Source organism: Pyxicephalus adspersus, chromosome 10, assembly GCF_032062135.1.
Source record: "Pyxicephalus adspersus chromosome 10, UCB_Pads_2.0, whole genome shotgun sequence".
Taxonomy (NCBI): Eukaryota; Metazoa; Chordata; class Amphibia; order Anura; family Pyxicephalidae; genus Pyxicephalus; species Pyxicephalus adspersus.
The window spans coordinates 5,360,016-5,381,722 of record NC_092867.1 but is presented as its reverse complement, the minus strand read 5'-3'; the positions used below and the strand labels follow the sequence as shown (position 1 = coordinate 5,381,722).

General features: G+C 44.2%; 2 protein-coding genes across 2 annotated transcripts in view; both read right to left on the bottom strand.

Moving 5' to 3' along the window:
* Nucleotides 1-7,316, bottom strand: part of LOC140338810 (attractin-like protein 1) — a gene marked incomplete in the record, with an annotated part of 111,367 nt that extends 104,051 nt beyond the window's left edge. The window contains 1 exon segment of the mRNA XM_072423113.1: nt 7,025-7,316. Within this exon segment, the coding sequence (XP_072279214.1) occupies nt 7,025-7,258 (234 nt within the window).
* A 4,383-nt stretch (nt 7,317-11,699) lies between these two features.
* Nucleotides 11,700-21,707, bottom strand: part of ATRNL1 (attractin like 1) — a gene marked incomplete in the record, with an annotated part of 107,662 nt that continues 97,654 nt past the window's right edge. Inside the window, 2 exon segments of the mRNA XM_072424787.1 lie at nt 11,700-11,776; nt 14,595-14,647. Of these exon segments, the coding sequence (XP_072280888.1) occupies nt 11,700-11,776; nt 14,595-14,647 (130 nt within the window).

Below are 21,707 nucleotides of genomic sequence, written 5' to 3'. Positions count from 1 at the left end.
TCTATATTCATTTGTATAGCAGCCCCCATCGGTCGTTCATGATAGGCGTCGGGGGACTGCTATTATTATTAAAAAACAGGATTTATATAGCGCCAACATATTACACAGCGCCGTACATTAAATAGGGGTTGCAAATTACAGACAGAAGAATGAGTGACACATGAAGGAGAGGACCCTGCCCTGAAGAGCTTACAATCTAGGAAGTGGGAGTAACACACAAAAGGAGGGTTCACATGAGATTCTCACCCAAGAGCAGCACGACTGTTCATATCGGGTAAGAATCATCTGATGTGTATATAGTGTGAATGTTATTGGTGATATACAGCAGCAGAGAGTGAGATAAGCTGCCAGTGAATAGGTGAGGAAGGCCCGTGAATCCGGCTGCAGGGAGCAAAACGGAATTTGCTGGATGAAACAGAGCTGAAGTTTTTGCAGGAGAGAATAGGCAGCTCATGGCTTCCCTGAAGATGCTCTTTAAATTGCAGGCTGACATATAAATGTTTGCACATTCAGTCATTATGGTAAGATTGGTGCAGAGAACGGGCAAAATTTTCCCAGCAAGAGGCTAGAAATGAATAGCATGAAGAGCGAGCCTACAATCACCTCCAACATAACGAGGAGATGGAGAAACATCGATGACCCAAAGATGAATCTACAGAGCGGCCATTCACGTATCTGAGAACGCTAATAACAGCGGATAACGACATGAGGATTATGAGCCGGAATATTCACAGCACATCAGTCATTTCCCCCCAGGTGATAGAATACGACCAAAATCTGCATCCGGAAAATCGAAGTTGACTAAATATAGAACGGCCATAAAACCAGCCGTAACAACTCGGCAGAAACTCAGATTTCACAAAAATGAGAGAAGTGTTTAGGAAAAAAAGAACATTTCAACGATAATCTGCGTTCCATGTAAGAAGAGGAAGAAAGAGAACTGAGAACTAATCAGGAACTCAGAGTCAAAGTATTCAACATGGGAGTCAAGGGGAAGAGGGGATAGTGAAGGGGGCAAGGAGGAATGAAACAAAAGCATGAAGGTGAAAGATGAAACAGGGAGAGGAAAAAAGAAAAGGGGTGAAGGGGAGGCCGAGGGATGTAGAGAGAGAAGGGGACGGAGAAAGGATGGTTAGTATAGAAGGCAAATCCAGGGATGTTATAAGGAGTAAGGCGTAGTATGAAGAGGAACGTTTGGGAGTCTTGGGCATTATCAGGGGTAAGGGCAGATATAAAGAGGGGAGGAGGGTGGGCCATTGGTATTATCAGGGGTAAGGGATGATACAAGGAGGATAAGAGTGGGGTCTGGGGACATTATCAAGGGTAAGATATGATATAAAGAGGAGACTAGGGGAGTCCAGGGGCATTATCAGGGGTAAGGGATGGTATAATGGGGAATGAAGGGGAGTCTGGGGGCATTATCATGGGTGAGAGATGATATAAAGGGGGTAGACGAGGAATCCAGGGGCATAATTAGGACTAAGGGATGATATAAATAACAAAGAAGGGAAGTCAGGGGCATTGTCAGGGGTAAGAGATGATTTAAAGGGGATAGCAGAAAAGTCCAGAGGTATTATCAGGGGTAAGGGGCAACATAATTGAGACGAAATAAAACTGTCACTAGTAAAATTCCAAGACATTGCTCATTTATACTGAGCCATATCTGCTCAATCTAACTAGAGAACCTGCAAGTCACTGCTCCAATTTGCTCGGAAGTTCACTACTAGAATAAATTAGTTGGGACTCCGCTGTCGCTTTAAATTAAGTTCCATTTAAAGGAAGACTTAGCGGGACCCGGCGAGGCATGCTGGGTAATATAAGTCATGCCCTGACAGTAATGTAGCCGGCTAGGCGAGGCTATGCAAGTCAATCAGACCTGGAAGTGCAGCACCGAGCGGCTGAGGCCGGGCGCAATGGCTGAACTCCGCTATGATTTACAGGACCATTATGAAGCTCATAAAGAAAGCAGCAAAGAGCGGACGCTGTCTGCAGGCCTGCAAGATTTATCTCAGCGCTGTGGCCATCTTCAGCGAATGAGAGAAAAGCCTCCTCAGAAAACTCAAAAGAATATTGAAATGATTTGGATAACTTTACGCCCCCAATGAAAAGGCGAGGCCGGGCCAATAAGACGGTGTCGTTGATTTACGCCGCTCTCGATAAACTGTAAACCGCTGCAAGGGAGCCGAATAAAGTGGACGTGGGCCTAATGCGGACTACACTACTAGAATCTCAGTGGGAAGGAAGAGATGGTGGAGGTGACTTATTATCACCTGAAACAGTTGCCCAATCTGTCACCCCCATAAAGTACGAATGAGCTTGAAGACTTTCTGACTTTTCTCACCGCCGGGTGTCAATGCCTGCCAGCGAGGTGAGGAAGAGAGCCATAAAACAGCAAAACCCGACCACCAACAACTCATATGGCTGCCACTTCTAAAGAAGAATCGCTTTCTGAGAATTCATAGAGGGCCACAGATAAAATTGTAACAAAATATTAAACTGTGGGTGAATTCATCACTTTTTGATTTGAGTGTGGAAAAGTAAATCACTTGTGAAAATTTTTTTGTGGATTCACCCTCTCTATATGTCCTGGAGTCACCAAGACTAAAAGTGATGAGAAATCGAGAATTGTCAGCAGAATACAACGAATAGTCCTGCCATGGGCACACCTGTTCAGGTAACTGCAAAGAGGGATATTGTGTCCACTTACATTCTCCAGGCTCCTCCCCAAATTGCCTACTCCTAGTATCATACTTACCTTTCACCCATCTCCTCTCAGATTGTAAGCTCTTCGGGGCAGAGTCCTCTCCTCCTGTGTCACTGTCTGAATCTGTCTGTCATTTGTAACCCTGTACAGCGCTGTGTAATATGTTGGCGCTATATAAATACTATTATAACAGATTGGATTCCATATGAGTAGATCTCCACTTTTGGCACATGGAGCCAAACTACACAACAAGCTGAGCTTCTTAAAGCAATATCTCATTTAAAAGAGTCCAGCAAGTCACTATCCAGCAGTCTGAAGGTGACCTCGGAGTCAGATGGAGCTGAGGGAGCGGAGGACTGAATGCTGTGGTCAGCATGTTCTGAATGAGGTTGGGTGATTTACTGCCGGCTTTTAGTGTGATGAACGGGAGTCCATCAATGCTAAATGTGATGAGAGCCGGATCATATGAATCGTAACCTGTGGTGTATCCCAGTCCCTACCTGTATCATGCATTTTGTATTTCGGTGGTCATTCTATTCATAATAACAATAGGCTGCCTGATCCCGCCACATGGCAATGGTGCAATGCACATCTAGGCGTGAGATTGTGAACACAGCCTAAGGGACTGCCTGACTAGCTAAAAGCAGCTGGGGGTAACTAACAGGGATTGTACAGAGATTGTACCCTCGGCCCACCATATTCCACCTAAAACTCAGTCACTCCGGGTAAACTGGCCACCTAGGGCTGCATCCAACGGAAAGATCACTAGGAAAGGAAGAATGTCGAATGTATTTTAATGTCGATTGTTTTTAACAGATAGTTGCAGTTTGCGCTTACACTGCCAGTATGAGGAATCCAACAGACTGACAATGTATAGGACCATTCTAAAGAGGCACTCCGGCTAAGAATGCTGGTTTAGCCATTGGTAGAACTAGACTGACCCCCTTCCCAAGACTGACTGACCCATACACATAGTGACCAACAGCGAACAGATCAGGTGACCAACGCAGGACAAGAAGAGTTTTCGTCTACAAGCGAGGGTTAAGTCGCCATTTTTACTAATCATGCATCCATATTACATCAGTTTATTCCCGATAATTCCGGGAAGTCTTTTCAGTGTCAGATTCGGAAGATTTGGTAAGCAATGATGTGCCTGGACGGGATCCATCTCCCCGTGCTCTGGCAGCCGTCCCGCGCTCTCCCCTCCCTTCCTCCTTAACTATACATTAAAGCCGTCATAAATAGTCTTTAGGATTCTGGAGAAGTGGCGGATCGCGCCAGCCGCACACATAAAACCCGTCGTCTTCCTGGAAGTAGAGGAGCGCCGGTGCCGCATCTGCCTGTACGTCGCAATTCACCGCCGCTTATCCATTGCTTGCATCATGCAAAATGTGCCAAACGGCAATTAGTAATTTGTGGAGATCAATGCGTCGTATCTGTCCACAGTAAATCAGATTTAAGAGCTGCCGGGATGAAGGAGGGGAGAGCGGGCCGAGTAGTGGGGCCTAACAGGCAGGACCATGCACGCTGATCTATCCAATCAGATCCTTAAATTGTGGCTCAGCGCTCCTCTCTTGTACCCCAACTGCAATGTAAAGGGTTTACAGTGCTCCTGGATTTTTTTGACAAACATGCTGATTGATGAGTCAATGAAACACTTCTAGGGATTTATTACCCCAGTGCCTTTATCCGCTTTTCTCTCCATCTTTGTTCAGCCATCAGAGTCACCATATACTTCTTGGACTGGGTGCATGCAGATGCCGGCTCAGAGGTGACCCAATTACGTTGCTGGTTCCCGGTGCCTGTACAGTTTTTGGCTCCTGCTGCAGCCTCATACCTTGCAAAGTTACACTCTAATGAAGAGACTGAGGCAAGGCCTGAAGCAGAATGATGACATCTCATTCTAGGCAGTAACTGGGGCTCATGTCTTATTCAGTGTTGGACTGTGATAATAAACACAACGTGCATTGATGCAATGTGCTGCCGTTGATTCTCAATGACACCCCAATGGGATTCTCAATGCACATCCATTGCAGCGTAGCACAAGGTGCAGTCGTGTGTCACTATGCGCTGCTGAAAATGCTGCATGTATCTTTTTTTCAATGCAGTACCCTCCTGAACACGATACACATGAGCTCAAGAATAGCTATTCATTGTAAAAGTTGATGAAATTGCACCGGGGCATTTTGTCATTTCTTAGCAAGAATCTCAGTAGATGGAGATCCTTGGTGATGTCTGAACAAACTTAGTGCCGTCCCTTTCGAGAGACATAAGACAGAAAAAGTCCAAATGGTCCATTGGTTCTGCCCTTTCTTTGAGGAGTGGGGGCATTATTTTTGTATCCTGTGCCAAGCATTTTGTATTCACTTACATTTCTTATCATTTTCTGTATAAACATTTGGAAATGAAAAGTAATAAACCCTCAGAAATTCCATTTATTCTCATTTTCCTCCTCCTGACGATCTCGTCTCTCAGAGACCCGCTAACGATCCAACACTTAATAATCCTCCGCCAGGATAAAACCTTTGCCTGCACGTCAGGGGATTCGAGAAAGACAACGAAAAATCAGTGAGGCGGAACCGCAAACCAGGACGGCGGCCAAGGAAGACTCCCAGCTCGACTGACGAGGAACTGATGGACTGGCCACTGAGGAGGCCTTGGCGCACTGGGTTTGTATTGGAGCTCGTCCAGCCAATGGCGGGGCATGGCTGATTGATATTCTTCTCAGAGGATTCACACCGAGGATTCAATAAATTAAAGGAAATGAATTCATAGATTGCATAGGTGACACAGCAACGAGAGATAATTAAAGGGCAGAAAGGAAGGATTCCAATACAAATGAAACAAAAGCTGACCGATCAATGCACGAAAGCATGTAAATTAATTACCCCTCTGCCGACCCAACCAAATTATTCCATTACAGACTGAAGCCGGTGAATTAAGTGACCCAGGCAAAAGTGACAGGTTCTCTTCATAGTTCATCCTCTTACCCTCAAACTGATACTCACCATATAACCCCAATATAACTCACTTCCCTACCAACCGGGTCTGCCGCAAAGTAGGTTCTATGCCAGTCTGCCAGTCTATAGTGGAACTTAACCAGGGTTAGCCACCTTCCTCCCCACCCCACCATCTGACATTGTTTGGCCCTAGCAAATGGCTGCTGAGTCCAGGTGCACTGCATATTATTAGAGAGGGCGTAGAAGGTCACATGCCACCCAATTCCTGGATATAGGGGGTACTTCCAAGGGTTCCAGATTGTGTCTGGACAGGAAGTGACAGAAGGAACCAATGGACAGGAAAGAGAAACCAAGGAAACCTGTCACCTATATGGTAATGTTTGCCGAGTTAGGGTTGGAAAAGGTTTGGGTTAGAGTTAAGGTAAGGTTAGGGTTAGAGTTGGGGCAGAGAACTGGAGCTAGAGGATCATCTTAGGGTACAAGTATGGTTAGAGGGTTAGTTTTAAGGTAAGAGAGGGGTTAAAGGGTTACAGTTGGAGTAAGGGTTGGGTTAGCTAGTTAGCGTAAAAGATGGGTTAGTGTTGGTTAGCCATTGAAAAGAATTAGAAGACAAGGTAGGTACAGGTTTTATTAGCCAGATTAGGGTTAAAAAAAGTTTGGGTTAGAGTAAGGTAAAATTTGGGTTAGTTAGATTAGGGTTGGGGTGGATGGTTGGGTTACAGAGTTAGAGCTGAAGAATCAGGGTAGGGTTATTGAAGAGATAGGGTACAGGTATGATTAGAGGGTTAGTTTTAGGGTAAGAGAAGGGTTAAAGGGTTAGGGTATCAGTTGGGGTAAGGGTTGGGTTAGGTAGGGTAAAAGATGGGCTGGTGTTGGTTAGCCATAGAGATACATTATAGGACAAGGTAGGTACAGGTTTTCCTATACAGTAATGCTTGCCAGATTAGGGTTGGAAAAGGTTTGGGTTAGAATTAAGGTAAGATTAGGTTAAGTTAACTAGGTTAGGGGTAGATGGTTGTCTCGAGAGTTAGAGCTAGAGAATCAGGGTAGGGTTATTGAAGAGTTAGGGTACGGGTATCTTATTCTCTTTGCTTCGAAAAATTGTTTCTGATAGTCATAGAATTGCTTGAGCAATCTGTACTTTGATTTGTATTTTATTGTTCAAGAACGGTAACACTAACAGCCCATAACCCCAAGCCAACTCTCACATTACAGGTTGATGTTTTCCCAGGGATAGTAAAAGTGCAACAATCTGAATGTACAGCACAGCATGGTAGAGACAGCCCATTGGATGTCACTGTGATAAGACCCTCCCACCACAGAATTTTATAGGGTCCATAAAGAAGAACATGTGACTGACCTGGATTTTGATTGGCCAGGAGAAGTTACTGACGTAGACATAGAAAGTGATGTTGGGATTACTCCGGAAATTAAACTTCTCACATGAGAAACTGTCCCGATATTCTTTGATGTTGGACCGGGCCACCAGCGGGACCTCTTCACCGGATATCGTGCCAGCTGCAAACAAGGAAGCAACACAAGTTATAGCCATGATACTGTACAAGATTAATAAATAATAAGAAGCCACAATCATCAAATATCAATATAAATTATATATATGCAGCTCTACTACTGGAGCTAAACAATGTAAGATATTCATATTGTATGATGTTTTATAAGTAGTTCTCATTGTTCAATATATAGGAAAGAAATATCAGCCGCCATTCTCCCTCTGCTCCTCCCACCAGTCATATTCTTCCTGCACCGCATACTAAAATACAAAAATCAGACTGTAGAAAGCCGAGGGAGGGAAAGGTCCAGAACAAATGTTGGTGATGAAATTATGCAGATTGCATGCTGGTGGTAAATGGCTTCTTCCTTTGAAGGTTGCAGCATCTCCGTAACCTAATCAGCAGCAGCACCCCGCCGCCGTGCCCGATGCCAGGCTCCGCCAGTAGGGTAGCAATCATGGCGGGTCAACCACATCACTTCTAATGGCTGGGGGGCGATGTATAAATATGGATGAAACATTTCATTACAGAGACGCAGAAGGAGACGTCAACAGAGAATATCTTCAGGACCAAAATACAGCCCAATGGACGCTGCGCCGAGGGGTCAGACATTGAGGGATGAGAAGGATTTAAGATAATGCGGCACTTCTTGTCCAGCAGAGAACAAACTGCAATCCTCAGCCATATCAGGGATTTAACATTCATTCAAACTTGGGGTGAATCGTCAACTTAAAACGTAAAAATCTGCGAGTGTGCGATAATTTTATAGCAGAAGAGAGAAACGGATTAGTTTGGGATGGCGAGACATGCTGCCTATGTACGAGAGCGCAAAAACTATTGTTGTATTTGGTGTCTGTGTATGGGATAAGGAGATTCATCTTCAATACCTCTATGTAACAATTATTAATAGAAAGGAAGTAATGAGAAATCCAAGATTGCAGAGCAGGCACCGTAATGGAGGGGAAATCTTCCAACTGTCCAAGAAGGGAATTCCTTTATTTTACAGCAAGTTCCTCCTTGTTCCTATCATGTTTTTGAGAAAGTAATAGAAAGGAATGGATACATTTTAATTTGTAACTAATGTATCTAAACACACAGGTTGTATATAGTACATTCTGGGCCCGTTCTTGAACTTGCTGGCTATTTCTATCTGTCACAATGACAGCTGGAAGTTGTTGAGCACAAAACCAGCTGTAAAAGCTTCTGCTGTCAAAAATGAAGAAAAATGATGTTACCGTAGATAAGTTTACATTTAATTCTATAATTTGTCTGTTCAAAATGACCCCAAAATTCTGATTCTGGCACAATGACCTGCAACGTTACAAATTTCAACATTTAAATTTTACTAGAGGCAGTTAAAAAAAAGGGGTAACTGGCAAGAAAACAACATTTAATTGTTATCTGCTGCACAGACACATCCACAGCAGAAAATGAGAGGATATAAAGATGACTTTATCATCTGGTACTTTGTATCTCTCTGTGTATAAACATTGTGCCTTGCACAGCAGCATCTTCTACAGCTTCTGTATTTACACAACAAATCCTGGCTGTCATTTTGGCAGTTGGGAGTGCAGAAGGGGAGAGAATGCTGTGGCAGAGGAGGCAAAGTGTTCTATACACATCCTGTGCATTTCACTTATGTTTTTCTAAGTGTCCATGAAATGCCACAACCAGTTAATCTGGGGTCTGGGGGACAACCCATTATGAATAAGCAATCATTCCCCCACCCCTCCTTTATAGGGAATGTAACAGGAGAATTGAGAACACCCCAAGCTAAGTAAATAACTGAATGATCACATTTGGATGAATTGACTCGGCCATGTGTAAGTACAATATCCAGTTGTAGCATTCAGCATCCTATGATGGCTTCATTTCTCTAACAATGTTTTAGGCTGCCATTGGTATTTCAGCCGGCGCTGTTTTACTGCAGAAGCCCCGTGGTGTCGTATGTGGTATCACCACACAATGCACGGCTCAGATTTGCTTTTTCAATCAATATAATATTCTTCTTTCTTAGGGTTGTGACAAACTGCGACAGCTGAAAATATCTTAATTTTATGGGTGGAAAAATTTAAGCAGATGCTGCGTTATATGGCCCTGCCAGTAAAAAAAAAAACCTCCTGGTGTCTAGGAAAATGAATGAACTAATATATTAGGAGATAAATTTCCCGATAAACAAGTCCTGTTTAGTACCCTCTCCAGCGCCGACCCGCCGAAAATTTACTCCGCGTGTCAATAAAAATTCACGGCTTGGTAAGCCGGAGAGGGAACGTGTGCGGGCCGGGGGACGGTCCGGGGAAGGAACACATTACATACCGATACATTGTGACATTTACGAGCCGCATTTAACAGCCCGGCAGTTCTGTTTGATCAGAGAGATGGATTGGTAATTACGGCTGAGATCGCACCGCAAGGTCTTCGCCTCTTCTAAGGTGGAATAATTGTATTCATTTGCTAAGCCGCTGAGCACACTGGTAATTGTTTTTTATTTGTACACAAAAGAACGCTCCAACCAACGTGAACATTTCTTCTGGCTGCAGGAGCGGAACCGGCCCGCCGTATGACTCTGACCATGATATTGGCCTTCAGGTTCTGGAGGAGATTCAGATTCTACAGATTCCCTAAATCCTAATGTACCTCACTTACCCCACACCATTGCCCCCCCTATCCTTATATTATGGACGATGCTAAATCTGAGGTTGTGGAAGCCAAAGTGTTTCCTGGTTCAAGCTCTGCCCTCTGCAATTTTTGAATAGAGGAAGCCAGGATTGGGGGGTCTGATAAAGTCTGGCAAAGACCAATCACCCAACTAGACCTATCCTTCACCCTTCCCCTTAATTAAATCTGCCCTGTGGCCTCCCCTCCATTAAAACTGCCCTGCAGCCTTCCCTCAGTTGACTCTGTACTGAAGCCTGTCCTCCAATGAAATCTGCCCGGCAGCATCCCCCCTCCTTTAATCTGCTCTGCAGCCTCCCCCCTCCCATAAATCTGCCCTGCAGCCTCCCCCCTCCCTTAAATCTGCCCTGCAGCCTCCCCCCTCTCTTAAATCTTCCCCGCAGCCTCCCCCTCCCTTAAACCTGCCCTGCAGCCTCCACTCCCTTAAATTTGACCTCCAGACTTCCCTTTCAGTCCTTGCACAGTTGTACCGACTCCTCTGCAAACTGAATTTACTGAATCTGATTTCAGATTAAGATTCTCACAGTGTACTTTAGAAGCTGCAGCAAGTCACATAGGGCTGGTCTTATTTTACTGGCTGGAGAATGGCCAGCCTCATCTAGTCCCTACCAGCCTGACTGTTATTGGCCACGTCTCTTTCATTAAATAGATTTCAATCATGGAGGCTTAATTGTGGATATGGACATTACCTAAAAGTTCATTGTGCATATACAGCCTGCTAAGGAACAATCACTTTTGGCATTTGGAAGGGCAGCAACTTTTAGCCCCCAAGTATTATGTCACCCTCGACTCTCAATGTAATGATTCAGACTTAGTGTAAGTAAAGTTAAATAAAGGATAAATCATTCATATGAGAACAATGTAAAACCTGAATTGTGACCGGTTCTCTTTAAAAGCAAACTAAAACTTCTCCAGCAACTCTTCCCGCAATGTGACATCCAGAAAATAGTTTTTTCCTTTCCCAGATCTCATCAGGGTCCCCAATGGAAGCCACTTTATCTTTGAAAATTCAACTTTTATCCTACTTCATTAATATATGTAAATATATTTGTAAAGTCGCAAGCTCTCGGCTTTCCTGCCGGCAGATGGAAAAACAATGGCGAGATTTTGCTTGCTCTGATTTACAATGCATCCCACCGGCTCTGAGCCCCCTTCATGACGTCTCCTTGTATGGCCTCCGATGCAGAACGGAAAAATAAAGTAACGCTCCAGATAAAGACCCCTCTGTCCCCCGAGACCGAGGCGCTATAAAGGGGACCTCACACACCCCAGAGAAGTCAGGCATGAAAAGCCTCTATCTCCCCCCGGCAGGACGACTCCTATTGTCTGCCATCAATGTTAAGGTTAATAATTAAAAGTGAATTGGAAATCTTTGTCTCTGGCTGGTGAGAAGCAATTTATCTTAATTAAATCACAACATTTCATAACGCGCCATTTTCTCTTCTCTTTTGAATATGACAAAGCCATTTGCCACCAAAGTCATTTTAATTGAATAAGAAGGAAACTTACTATGTTAATGAAGCTTTATTCGGAGAGTAAATTATCTCCCCTATAAATAATATTGTTAATGCCCTAGGAATAGTAACACAGCAACAATGCAAAGTTTGGAAGAAGAATCGGATTTCCCGGCATCTGGCACTAAGTTGGTGACAAGTGGAACTTTGATCAATAAAAGGGTAACGTGTCAGTCCAGCCAATGCTCAGCCCATAAGGGGTAGATGATGGAAAGTGAAACCAGCTCTGTACATCTCATGTGGATTCCAACATGGGAGTGCCCAGATGTGCACACCCTAAAGGAAGAGCATCACATGACCCATAATACAAATCTGTATACAGGTAGTCCCCGGGTTACATACGAGGTAAGGACTGTAGGTTTGTTCTTAAGTTGAATTCGTATGTAAGTCGGAACTCGATCAGCAGGCTGTCTGCAGAGAAAGATCAAAGATCCAAAATTAGAAGGCAAGAGAGAAAACAATCCCCCAATATACATCCAATCACATTGCTATCATGGGAGAACCCAAGCAAACCTGGAACACATGTGGTCGAGGATTAAAAAGATTTGCTAACCAATAGCAAATGATTTTTATGAAACCATTCCAGGGTGGCTGGATCCTCCTGGTTCTCCTATGATTGTCTATCTTCTCCAGCCTTAGAGAGCTTTAATAAATCAGACCCAATTATTTGCACTGGTTACCCTTTTTACTGCCTCTTGGATAATCTCAACTTTAAATTGCTGTAAAACAGAGTAGCTCCCTTCATTATAAGGAGAGAACAACCAGCCAGGTGACACCTGACAACCCTGCTGTGTGCTGTGCCCAGTTTTTCCCCTACTTCCTTTCGGTTGACCACACAGTTCAGGGACCACAGAGTCGGTTGGTGACACGTGAGATTATTTTTTCCCTGGTTTAGACCAATTTAGCTATAGAAGATGACCATGATGTTAGCTCCTCCTGGGCGGTCTTTATTTTGTACCCAATGATAAGGATGATAGATGGGATGACAGTATAGTGTGTGGGATTGACATGACTGTGGGTTGGTTATCAGAGATCTGCTGGTTGTTAATATTATTGATATTATTATTATTATTATTATTATTATTAATATTAAACGTGATTTATATAGCGCCAACATAGCAGCTCTGTACATTAAATAGGGGTTGCAAATGACAGACTAATACAGACGGTGATACAGGAGGAGAGGGACCCTGCCCCGAAGAGCTTACAATTGTTCTGATATAACATGGAGATTGCAATGGCTGAATACTTCGAATGTAATGCTGGAGCAAAGAATACTCCGTGTACAATCCAAATCTGACCCCCACCCCACCAGAAGAGAATGAGTGGCCCCCATCCTGCAGATTCCCAGGTAGAAGCTGTATCGGTGTTAATGTGAGTCCAGAAAGGACAATGCTGCCCCCTACTGGCTGACTTCAGATGTACTCAAGTATAATCATTTCTGCAACATTGTATCACAGCAATCTCCAATCAGCCTGCTGGGAATAGACAGAATGGGCAGCGGATTGGCTAGGGGTCCCACAGAATGAAGGGGCATGTAGGGGTGAGCCAGCCTAATGGAGATGTCATTGGGTCCCACTCTAGCTATAAACATTCAAATGAATTCACAGAGGAAAAACATACATGAGAGCACATGGTTGTATTTCTGTCCATCCAGTACTAAAATGTGCTCAGCTCTGGCACACAGCACAATCCGGGCTGACAGGGAAAGAGACCTGATTTTTATTTGCTACAGTTACCCAACTCCAACAGGTCTTGTCCCTCCCCTAGCCTGTGGTTGGACAGTAGAGAAGATACATTGTCCAACCACAGGCTGGGTGAGGGACTGTCACTTACTCTGCTCTGTCCTCATATCCGTGTATTCAGGTGCTTGTATTTAAATTGACATTTATTTTATATTAATGATTACAGATGGAAGGTTTTTCTGAAATATGATACTGTCACTGTACACTGTGACATGTCAGGGATTTATTCCTTACTGACAGGTCCTCTTTACAGCCATCAATGGTTCTCACATTCGGGATGATGTACTTACCGTTCAGCTCGGTTTACTCCATAAAGAATGTTTATGAGGAGATATATAGGGATTTTATCTGCGTATTGATTGGAGGATTTCCAGCACACAGCTGGATCATTAAAACTCCTGGCGGCTCCCCTAGCGCCTCCCATTCCATAACAAGGTAAAGCGCACTCGGCGGTAATTGCATTCCTTAATACTTATCGATCCTGCGGGTTAAATGTTCCTCTCTCCAAAGCTGCAGAGATTTCTAATGAAGATATGAAAAGCCAACTTCATTTTATTTCCCATAAATTGGAACTAATAAACTTTAATAGGCTCGGCCTCCTGAAACCGCCGCGGCAGGTTAACCATATGGATTGCTGGACGTTGTCAGACTTCCTGTGCTGAGATCTCATGAGAAGGAGGAAAGGGATTTTTGGGGGCTTATTTTTGCAAAGAACAGATGTAGAATTCAGGGACCAATCAGAAAGCAGCTTACACTTACACTGGGCTAGTAGATCAGTGACAGCAGAAATGTGATTGGTCAGGATATCACTAGAGAAAATCACTGAAAGAATTTCTCATTTTTATTTTATCAGTAAACTACCGCTGATTTATTTTATATAAGTGCAATAATGAACAGCAACCAGATATTGGGGGAGGGATGGATTTTAAATCCTAATTCTTGCCAGCCCCCCATAATTAATTCCTCCAATAAGAAAAAAAGCTAAAGCTAAATGCTCCAAAATTTATGGTCACATGATACGCCCGATTTTGTCTTCTTGTCGTCACTGTAGGGTGATCCGTCTTTGAGTGCCCACATTGATGCCAAGTCCTATTAAGCCCATTGGAGTGTTCAGAAGACATCACAAAGAAGGGCAAAAATGTGAGCGGTGATTTGGTGATCAGATCTTGCTTTAAAAAGAACCTATGTAATAATAATGTAATAATAATAACGAATCTTCCTGGCACCCGTTCACCTATAATGGGGTCATGTAACCCTTGCAGCACTTACTATCAAAGCAACCAACCACCAAAATGTCCCCCGGACTTGAGGTCGGTAGAGGAGTGACCCCATCCAGCCGGCAGTGTTTTATTTTATGTTCATGGTCTGGGAACACAAGGAATGCTATTCATGGAAAGAGAAGGATTTCTGCTAATTTCTGTATGTGTGTGCAGAGTTTAGAGGGATTTTAGAGCTCAGAAAGAATAATCATCCTCAGGACTTACAATAGCAGGTTCCTCGCAGAGGGTTCCCCAGGTATCGGTTTTCAGAATCACACCTGGAGGGAAATAAAGATAATTAATGCAAATAAGTCACATGACCCGCTCACCTGGATAATAACATTGTAACAACGTGCATGTCATGCAATAGATGCAGAATCACAAATACAATGGGGAAAGGGGGGGGGGCTGGGAGCTGGCAAACCTTTGCTTATAATGGTAAAATCCAACTTTTATCTCCCTGAAAAGCTCTGCCTATAAAATTCTTACTGCCAGGAGGTTTTAATATAACCCTGTGCAGCGCTACAGTATATGTCAGAGCTATATAAATGTATAATAATAGTGTGTGACTGTGCGGGGACATTAGAGTGTCAGCTCCTCTGTACAGACACTGATGGGAACGGCTCAGTGTTCTATGTACAGCACTGTGGTATATGTCAGAGCTATATAAATGTATAATAATAGTGTGTGACTGTGGGGGGAGATTGGAGTGTCAGCTCCTCTGTACAGCGGATGATGGGACTGGCTCAGTGTTCTATGTACAGCACTGCGGTATATGTCAGAGCTATATAAATGTATAATGTTGTATGATACATACATGCAGGAGGTGACAGAATGATCAGATTGCATTTTCTGGGGTGTGATGTGAACACAGCTGGATAATTCGGGGTCAGGGAGTCAGAATTGGGCTCGCTGACCCAACGTTTCATTTTCTATGCCAATATAAACAGTATCACATGACCCGTCTTCCCAGAGTTTGGCGCACAGAAGGAAACTTTAGATGGCGGTGATTTATCAGTTCCTGGCGGAGATCCAGTTTCTTCCCTCATTTCCAAGGACAATTAAGAAGAGCCTTAAGCAGCTAATTCTTTATGGTCCTGATGTGGGGGAGGGGGGTGTCCATCTATCACCGGGAACATTAGAGCTAATGACCACCCCATCTATCTCCTTCCTCTCATCTAAAAGCCCCGAAAGTATCGCCATCTACCGATGTCTGCGCTGCACTACGGAACGCAATATGGCTTCAATCACAGCGATCACAGAGAAGGAGCGGATTGTTTCAGCTCATCAGATGATTGGTTCAATATTCTATCAATCAAAAGGATTGCAGAAAATCAATCAAAACTTTGATCAGGCCAACGTATTTATTCTTGTTGATTGGTTGTCCTAATACTGAAATCACTTTCTGTGTTGTGATCAATAAATCAATGAAATATAACAGAGAAAACAATTGTAGTATTGATCGCATATTGAACAAGTAAATCCAGTAATAAACAACGATCAATATAAGTCAAACAGAATTACAATCATAGCACTGATTATGAGATTGCATAGTGTGTGAGGGAATCCAAGCTATAGAAGGAGCAGACTGGACCTCCCTGACCTCCATCTGACGGTCAGCAAGCCCCCCCCCCCCATCAGAACCAGTATGGCAGAACAGCAGAAAACAGTTCACCAGAAACTTTTCTTACTGCTCCAGGATCGGTAATTTAAAACATTTTTAATTGCCTTTCCCAATCAAACCAAACAAAACGCAATATCAGCTGGAGGAAGGAGACCAAGCCCTTGCTGCAAGGTCCAGATAAAGGCGGCGTGATTAAACGGCGCTGTAAATATTTTGCTGTATCAATCTTTCCGAAAGTGAGGACTGACATTTACTGTAAGGGATACAAAGAGACAGCACAGCAAAAGCTGGAGGTCCGGGGAGAAAGGGGACATCTGGAACATATTCATTATATCTGCGGTTTTACGAGGGGGTGCTGGCTTTGCCCCCTTGCAAATGAAATAGAAAAATGAGTGTGGGGGATATGACAGCCTAATATCTTAGTATTTAACTGTGCAAATATCAGGTCTTTGCAATTTTTAAAACTGTTTTTCCTTTTAGTGAGAAGCTGTGATGGCAGAGGCACAAGCAAGTTTCACGTTGTTGGAGTTACGGGCCGCCATGAAGTTTTTGTTTCTCCAGGGAAAGTCAGCAAAGGACATTCACACTGAGATGTCACAAATACTGGGGGAGAAGTGTCCTTCCTACAGCACTGTCATAACCTGGATATCTCGTTTCAAGACCGGGCATTTCACCGTTGAAGATGAACCCTACAATGGGCACCCCCCAACCTCAACTGACCCGGCAACCTGCGATCTGTCCATGACCTGATTATTGAGGACCGGCGAATATCCACAAAAAGATCGCCCAGATACTTGACATCTCACGGGAGCGTGTTGGGTTTATCATCAGCACTATCCTAGACATGCGCAAGCTTTCAGCGAAGTGGGTGCCGAAATGTTTAAACAGTGATCAGAAGAAGGAACGAGTTGAAGCATCCAGAGCTGTTTTGGCCCATTTTGAAGCTGAACATGGCTTTTTGGCTAGGTTAGTGACCTAGGATGAAACCTGGCTCCACATCTATGATCCTGAAACCAAGGAACAGTCAAAGGAATAGTGCCACAACGGGTCCCCGTGGCCAAAGAAGTTTCGAACCCAGAAATCGGCCAAAAAAGTCATGGCGTCTGTTTTCTGGGACAAAGACGGTATTCTGTTGGTGGACTACCTTCCCTTAGGGCTCTGGTATCACCGGACAGTATTATGCTAACCTTCTGGACCAGCTGAAGGAGGCAATTAGGACGAAACGCTGTGGAAAGTTGACCAACGGAACCTTTTTTTGCAGGACAATGCGCACACTTCCAACTCTGTGGCTGCCAAATTGAACACCCTGGGTTTCCAATTGTTCTACCATAACCCCTACTTACCTGACCTGGCCCCTTCGGACTATTATCTGTTCCCGAATTTGAAGAAACACAAAAGCAATCAAGAAAGCCAGGACATTCTCAGCACCCCCTCGTATAGCTCTGACATATACCGCAGTGCTGTACAGAGGACGCTGAGCTAGTCCCATCAGTCTCTGTACAGAGGAGCTGACACTTCAATGTCCCCCCACAGTCACACACTAATATTATACAATTATAAAGCTCTGACATATACCATAGTGCTGTACAGAGAACACTGAGAAAGTCTCATCAGTCACTGTGCAAAGGAGTAGACACTCTTAATATCCTCCCACTGAGCCAGCCCCATCAATCTGTGGGCTGAAAAGCTGACACTCTAATCTTCTTTCACCATCACACACTGTTATTATACATATATATAGCTCTGACATATACTGTAGATCTGTACAGAGAACACTGAGCCAGTCCCATCATTCCTTGTACAAAACAAAGCCATAAATTAGTGAACAACATCGAGTTGGTTATTTTTGCTTTTGTGGAAAGTAATATAATTCCTCGGTTTTATCATGGGGTTGTAAAACTGATGAAATAGCAAATTAAAATAAAATCAGTTTAGAACATTCACTCGCTGTGTGTATATGACATGTAAATCCGGTGAACGCTCGTTTCGTTGCCAGGTTGGCACTTTGGGGGATTTTAGCTCCTCATTAGCACTCACGTTATCTTGTGAAGAGTGACACAGACGTACGATAGGGGCTCTCCGCTCCTTGCTGCTGACGGCCATTGTATTTCTCTATTCTAGAATATAGCGGAAAGTCTAAGGAGCGCTCAGTCACTCTGCTAATCAGCGGGACGCTGTGGCGGTAACACACAGACACGCCATGCGCTCCTATCTCCAGCCTAAGAGGCCATAAAAGGACCCTTGATGTTGTCTCGCCTGGTAATAAAATGCTCAGAAACAGAGCAGCGAGTGGAATAACTGTGCCACTTTTTTATTATGGAGAGCGTTAAACACACACCTGCTTAGGAGGCGTTAACACGCTCCTAAATAAAATGTTAATAGTCGCATCCCTGCAAAACCAAAAGGATGACACTTTTACGCTGATGAGGTTCGGCGTGCGAGCCGAGCTAAGCACTAATTAGCTTCATTCCCTTCAAAGACACAAATCCAATTGCAGCGAAAAAATAATATTTGTCTGGATTATAAACGCCTTATAAATCCAATTCCTCCTGATATTTCCGCTTCTTTTCCCTCCTGCCGAGAAGCAAATAACAGCATTAATGTCCTCCGAGGGTGGCGGAGAATTGAGCAGGGTCTAATCAGCCTGTGCCAATCACCTGATACCTGCTTTGTACCCACAGCCTGGCCTGATGAGTACCCCAATGCCATCAGTACCCCAAAAATGATGACTGTTCCAAGGTTATGTGATGATATTCTTATCATTCTACAACTGGAATGTCTCTGCCAGGGTTCCTCCTGGATTCACCTCCTGCCTAATGGTGCCCAGTACCAACGCCACATGGCAGAGCCAGAAGAATGGCATTGGAGGAGCTCCCTTTGTTCCTTATATAAGTGACATTTTCCCAATTCTTAGACCACATTCACCATGGGTGTAATAGTATTTCTTGCCATTCACCAGCAGATTGGGGGTTCGCTTCCTTCACTGACCACTGCTGTGTGTTTTATTTGCCATGAGCTGTACAAATCATTTTTACCCGGGGATCCCTGTGACCATACCGATCCTTATGAGCTGCCTGTCCCACCAACGGCAGTGCCCAGTAGCATGCACATCTATGCGGCTGATCAGGAATTTCCAGCAGCTCTTACTCTACGCCTACGGAAATCAAGTCTGCCATGCTGCTCTGTTCACTGATTATTTATCCTGATATAGGTAAGTGATTAGACACACTTACATATCTACACCCTCCAGGAACCTGCTATAGGTAGGGTAATCCTCCCCCCTCCTTCCTAAATTGACCTTGAAGTACATTATTATCCTTGGCTATGACAAAGGACATTAGATTGTTAGCTGAATATGCTGGAGCTATATGAAGCCATAATAATATTATATCTGCAGAACTGTGCACAAACCGGAGCTCAGACATTATAATGAAAACCAGGAAAAAATCAGAACTGATATATATGATGCATTCTGGGATTACCACAGGTAATGTCCATTTATTGCTGTATCCGCTGATTTTCCACTTCTTCATGCAAATTCCATTGAACAGAACATGTTCATTTGAGAATGCCCTATAGGGTGACAATGCTGCTGCGTCATTTAATTAAAGAATACACAGCGTTGTCACCTGTGTTATAAAGGCTGCTCCTTCCGCACATGCATGATCTCGGGCATGCGGAGAAGAGGCTTTTGTGCCAGGTAAGAATTAAAGTGCCGATCTCAATTATCGTGCGCAGCGAGAAGCAAGAAAAAGCCAGAAAAGCTCGGGACCTACTGGACTTGGATTGTGGAGGAATCGAGGCCTCTACCAAGGTAAAAGTGTCAGAGAGAAGCCCAGCACAATGTAATAAAGAACACCGCAGATTAATTATAAGAGGGAACAAATATTCCCATCAGGGAAGAGTTAATGTAATGGGCTACTTACAGAAAAATCATTAACACATTTCAGGAATAATTCCGAATATCAGACATTTATCCCGGCTGTGTGAAATTAGACTTTGGAGAAGTTCTGGTCCAGCAAAAAGTTTTGTTCCATTATAAAACACCTTGCGTGGCTCACCTCGGACCGAGCTAATGATGGCGGCTGCAATTATGAAGGCAATTTGCATTTTGAAGCCTTTGCAGAATACAATGCGCGGCCTCCCAACAGCTGCCTTATAATGGGCTCCGGTTATAATCCCGAAGATTTTTGCCTTCTAATAATAAGTGTCCTATTTTTAGCCCAGCAGAACGGTGACGTAATGCGACTCGGGAGACGCTTCCATTTCTTTTTCTTCCCAAAGAAAACGAGCTCGTGGAGAACATTTGGCAATCGGAGGCTCATTAAAACATTCGATTCTGTAGAAAAAACGCAAGCTGGACGGCGCCATTTTCCACTGATCATAAAAAGGCCGCTTCTTGGCTCTCAGCGCATTTGGTGCCAATTAAAGAAACTTTTGAAGGAAGCTGAGAAAACAAAAAATGATTACAATGGAGCTGCCTATTAGCACCACTTACCTGTAGGATTATTGTCAGGGGCAACACCTGTCCCGAAAATTGCTGATCAGCTTGGAGAGAGCCAAATGTCATTACATTGATTTGTGGTGCTGACTGGGGATGTTATTACCCGAAATCCAACAGAACTGCAGCTCCAATGTCGCGTGATCATCCTGCAATCATATCTGCAACTCTCAGACATTTACCGTGTGACCAAAACCCTGAGCACTGACCATCACACCTAGAGGAACATTCCAATTCATCCCAAAGGTGTTCAGTAGGTTGAGGTCGGAGCTCTGTGCAGGACACTCCAGTTCCCCCACACCAAACTGGTCCCACCATGTCTTTATGGGACCGGCTTTGTGCACCAAACTGCACCAAACCGTCTTCAGCAAACTGTGACCACAAGGCTGGAAGAGAACAATTGATTTGGTTGACTCACGGGTAAAAAAAAGAAAGCTTTACCTCCCTCACTAAGCCAAATCCTTCTTCTTCTGTGTCTCACATGCTTCCCTTCCCAGACACTGCAGATCACAGTGGGAGGGGTTTTGTGTTGTCAATCCAGAAAGCAGTGAGTGAGACAGCCAAGTGCTGGTTGACAATTTTGTTTGAATCACCAAGCAGCCCCTCTAAGCAGAAAGCAAACCAGCTACAGCAGGGGTCAGCAAACTTTTTAGGAGGTCAAGAAGGCACACTTCTGGAGTCTCACGCTGATGGCTCCCGCCCCCCCCACCAGGAATGCCCCTGAAAGGAAATCCCTCTCCTCCGCAATGCATACCGAGGAAAGGGAAGGTCCCCCCCCTGGAGCTGCGGGTTGTCGGTGCCGCGCCGGCCGTGATTAGGCCTGATCGACCAGGGGGCCGTTAGGCTGGAACAGACCACTGGCTAAGATGTATCTGGCCTAAAGGCCGGAGTTTGCTGACCCCTGTGTTACAGGTAACAGGTAAACATGTCCCGCCCACGAGGAAGCATTTTGGGTACAAAAAAACAAGGATTGCCCATCCGACAGTCGATCTGAACTACTAGGAGCCTGGCTTTGTCTAGTTTCGCTCTTCAACATTACACAGCCGCCACGCATTTCACTTCTATTTTCATCTAAAACCTGTGAAGTTCTGTAAAGTCGCCGAGATTAACGAGGAGGAGCTCAGAAGCTCCTGTAATTTGCGTCTGTGTCAGCAGCAAATGTGGAAATATTCGGATTTATTAAATAAGCTTTCTGGGGAATAAAATTATATTT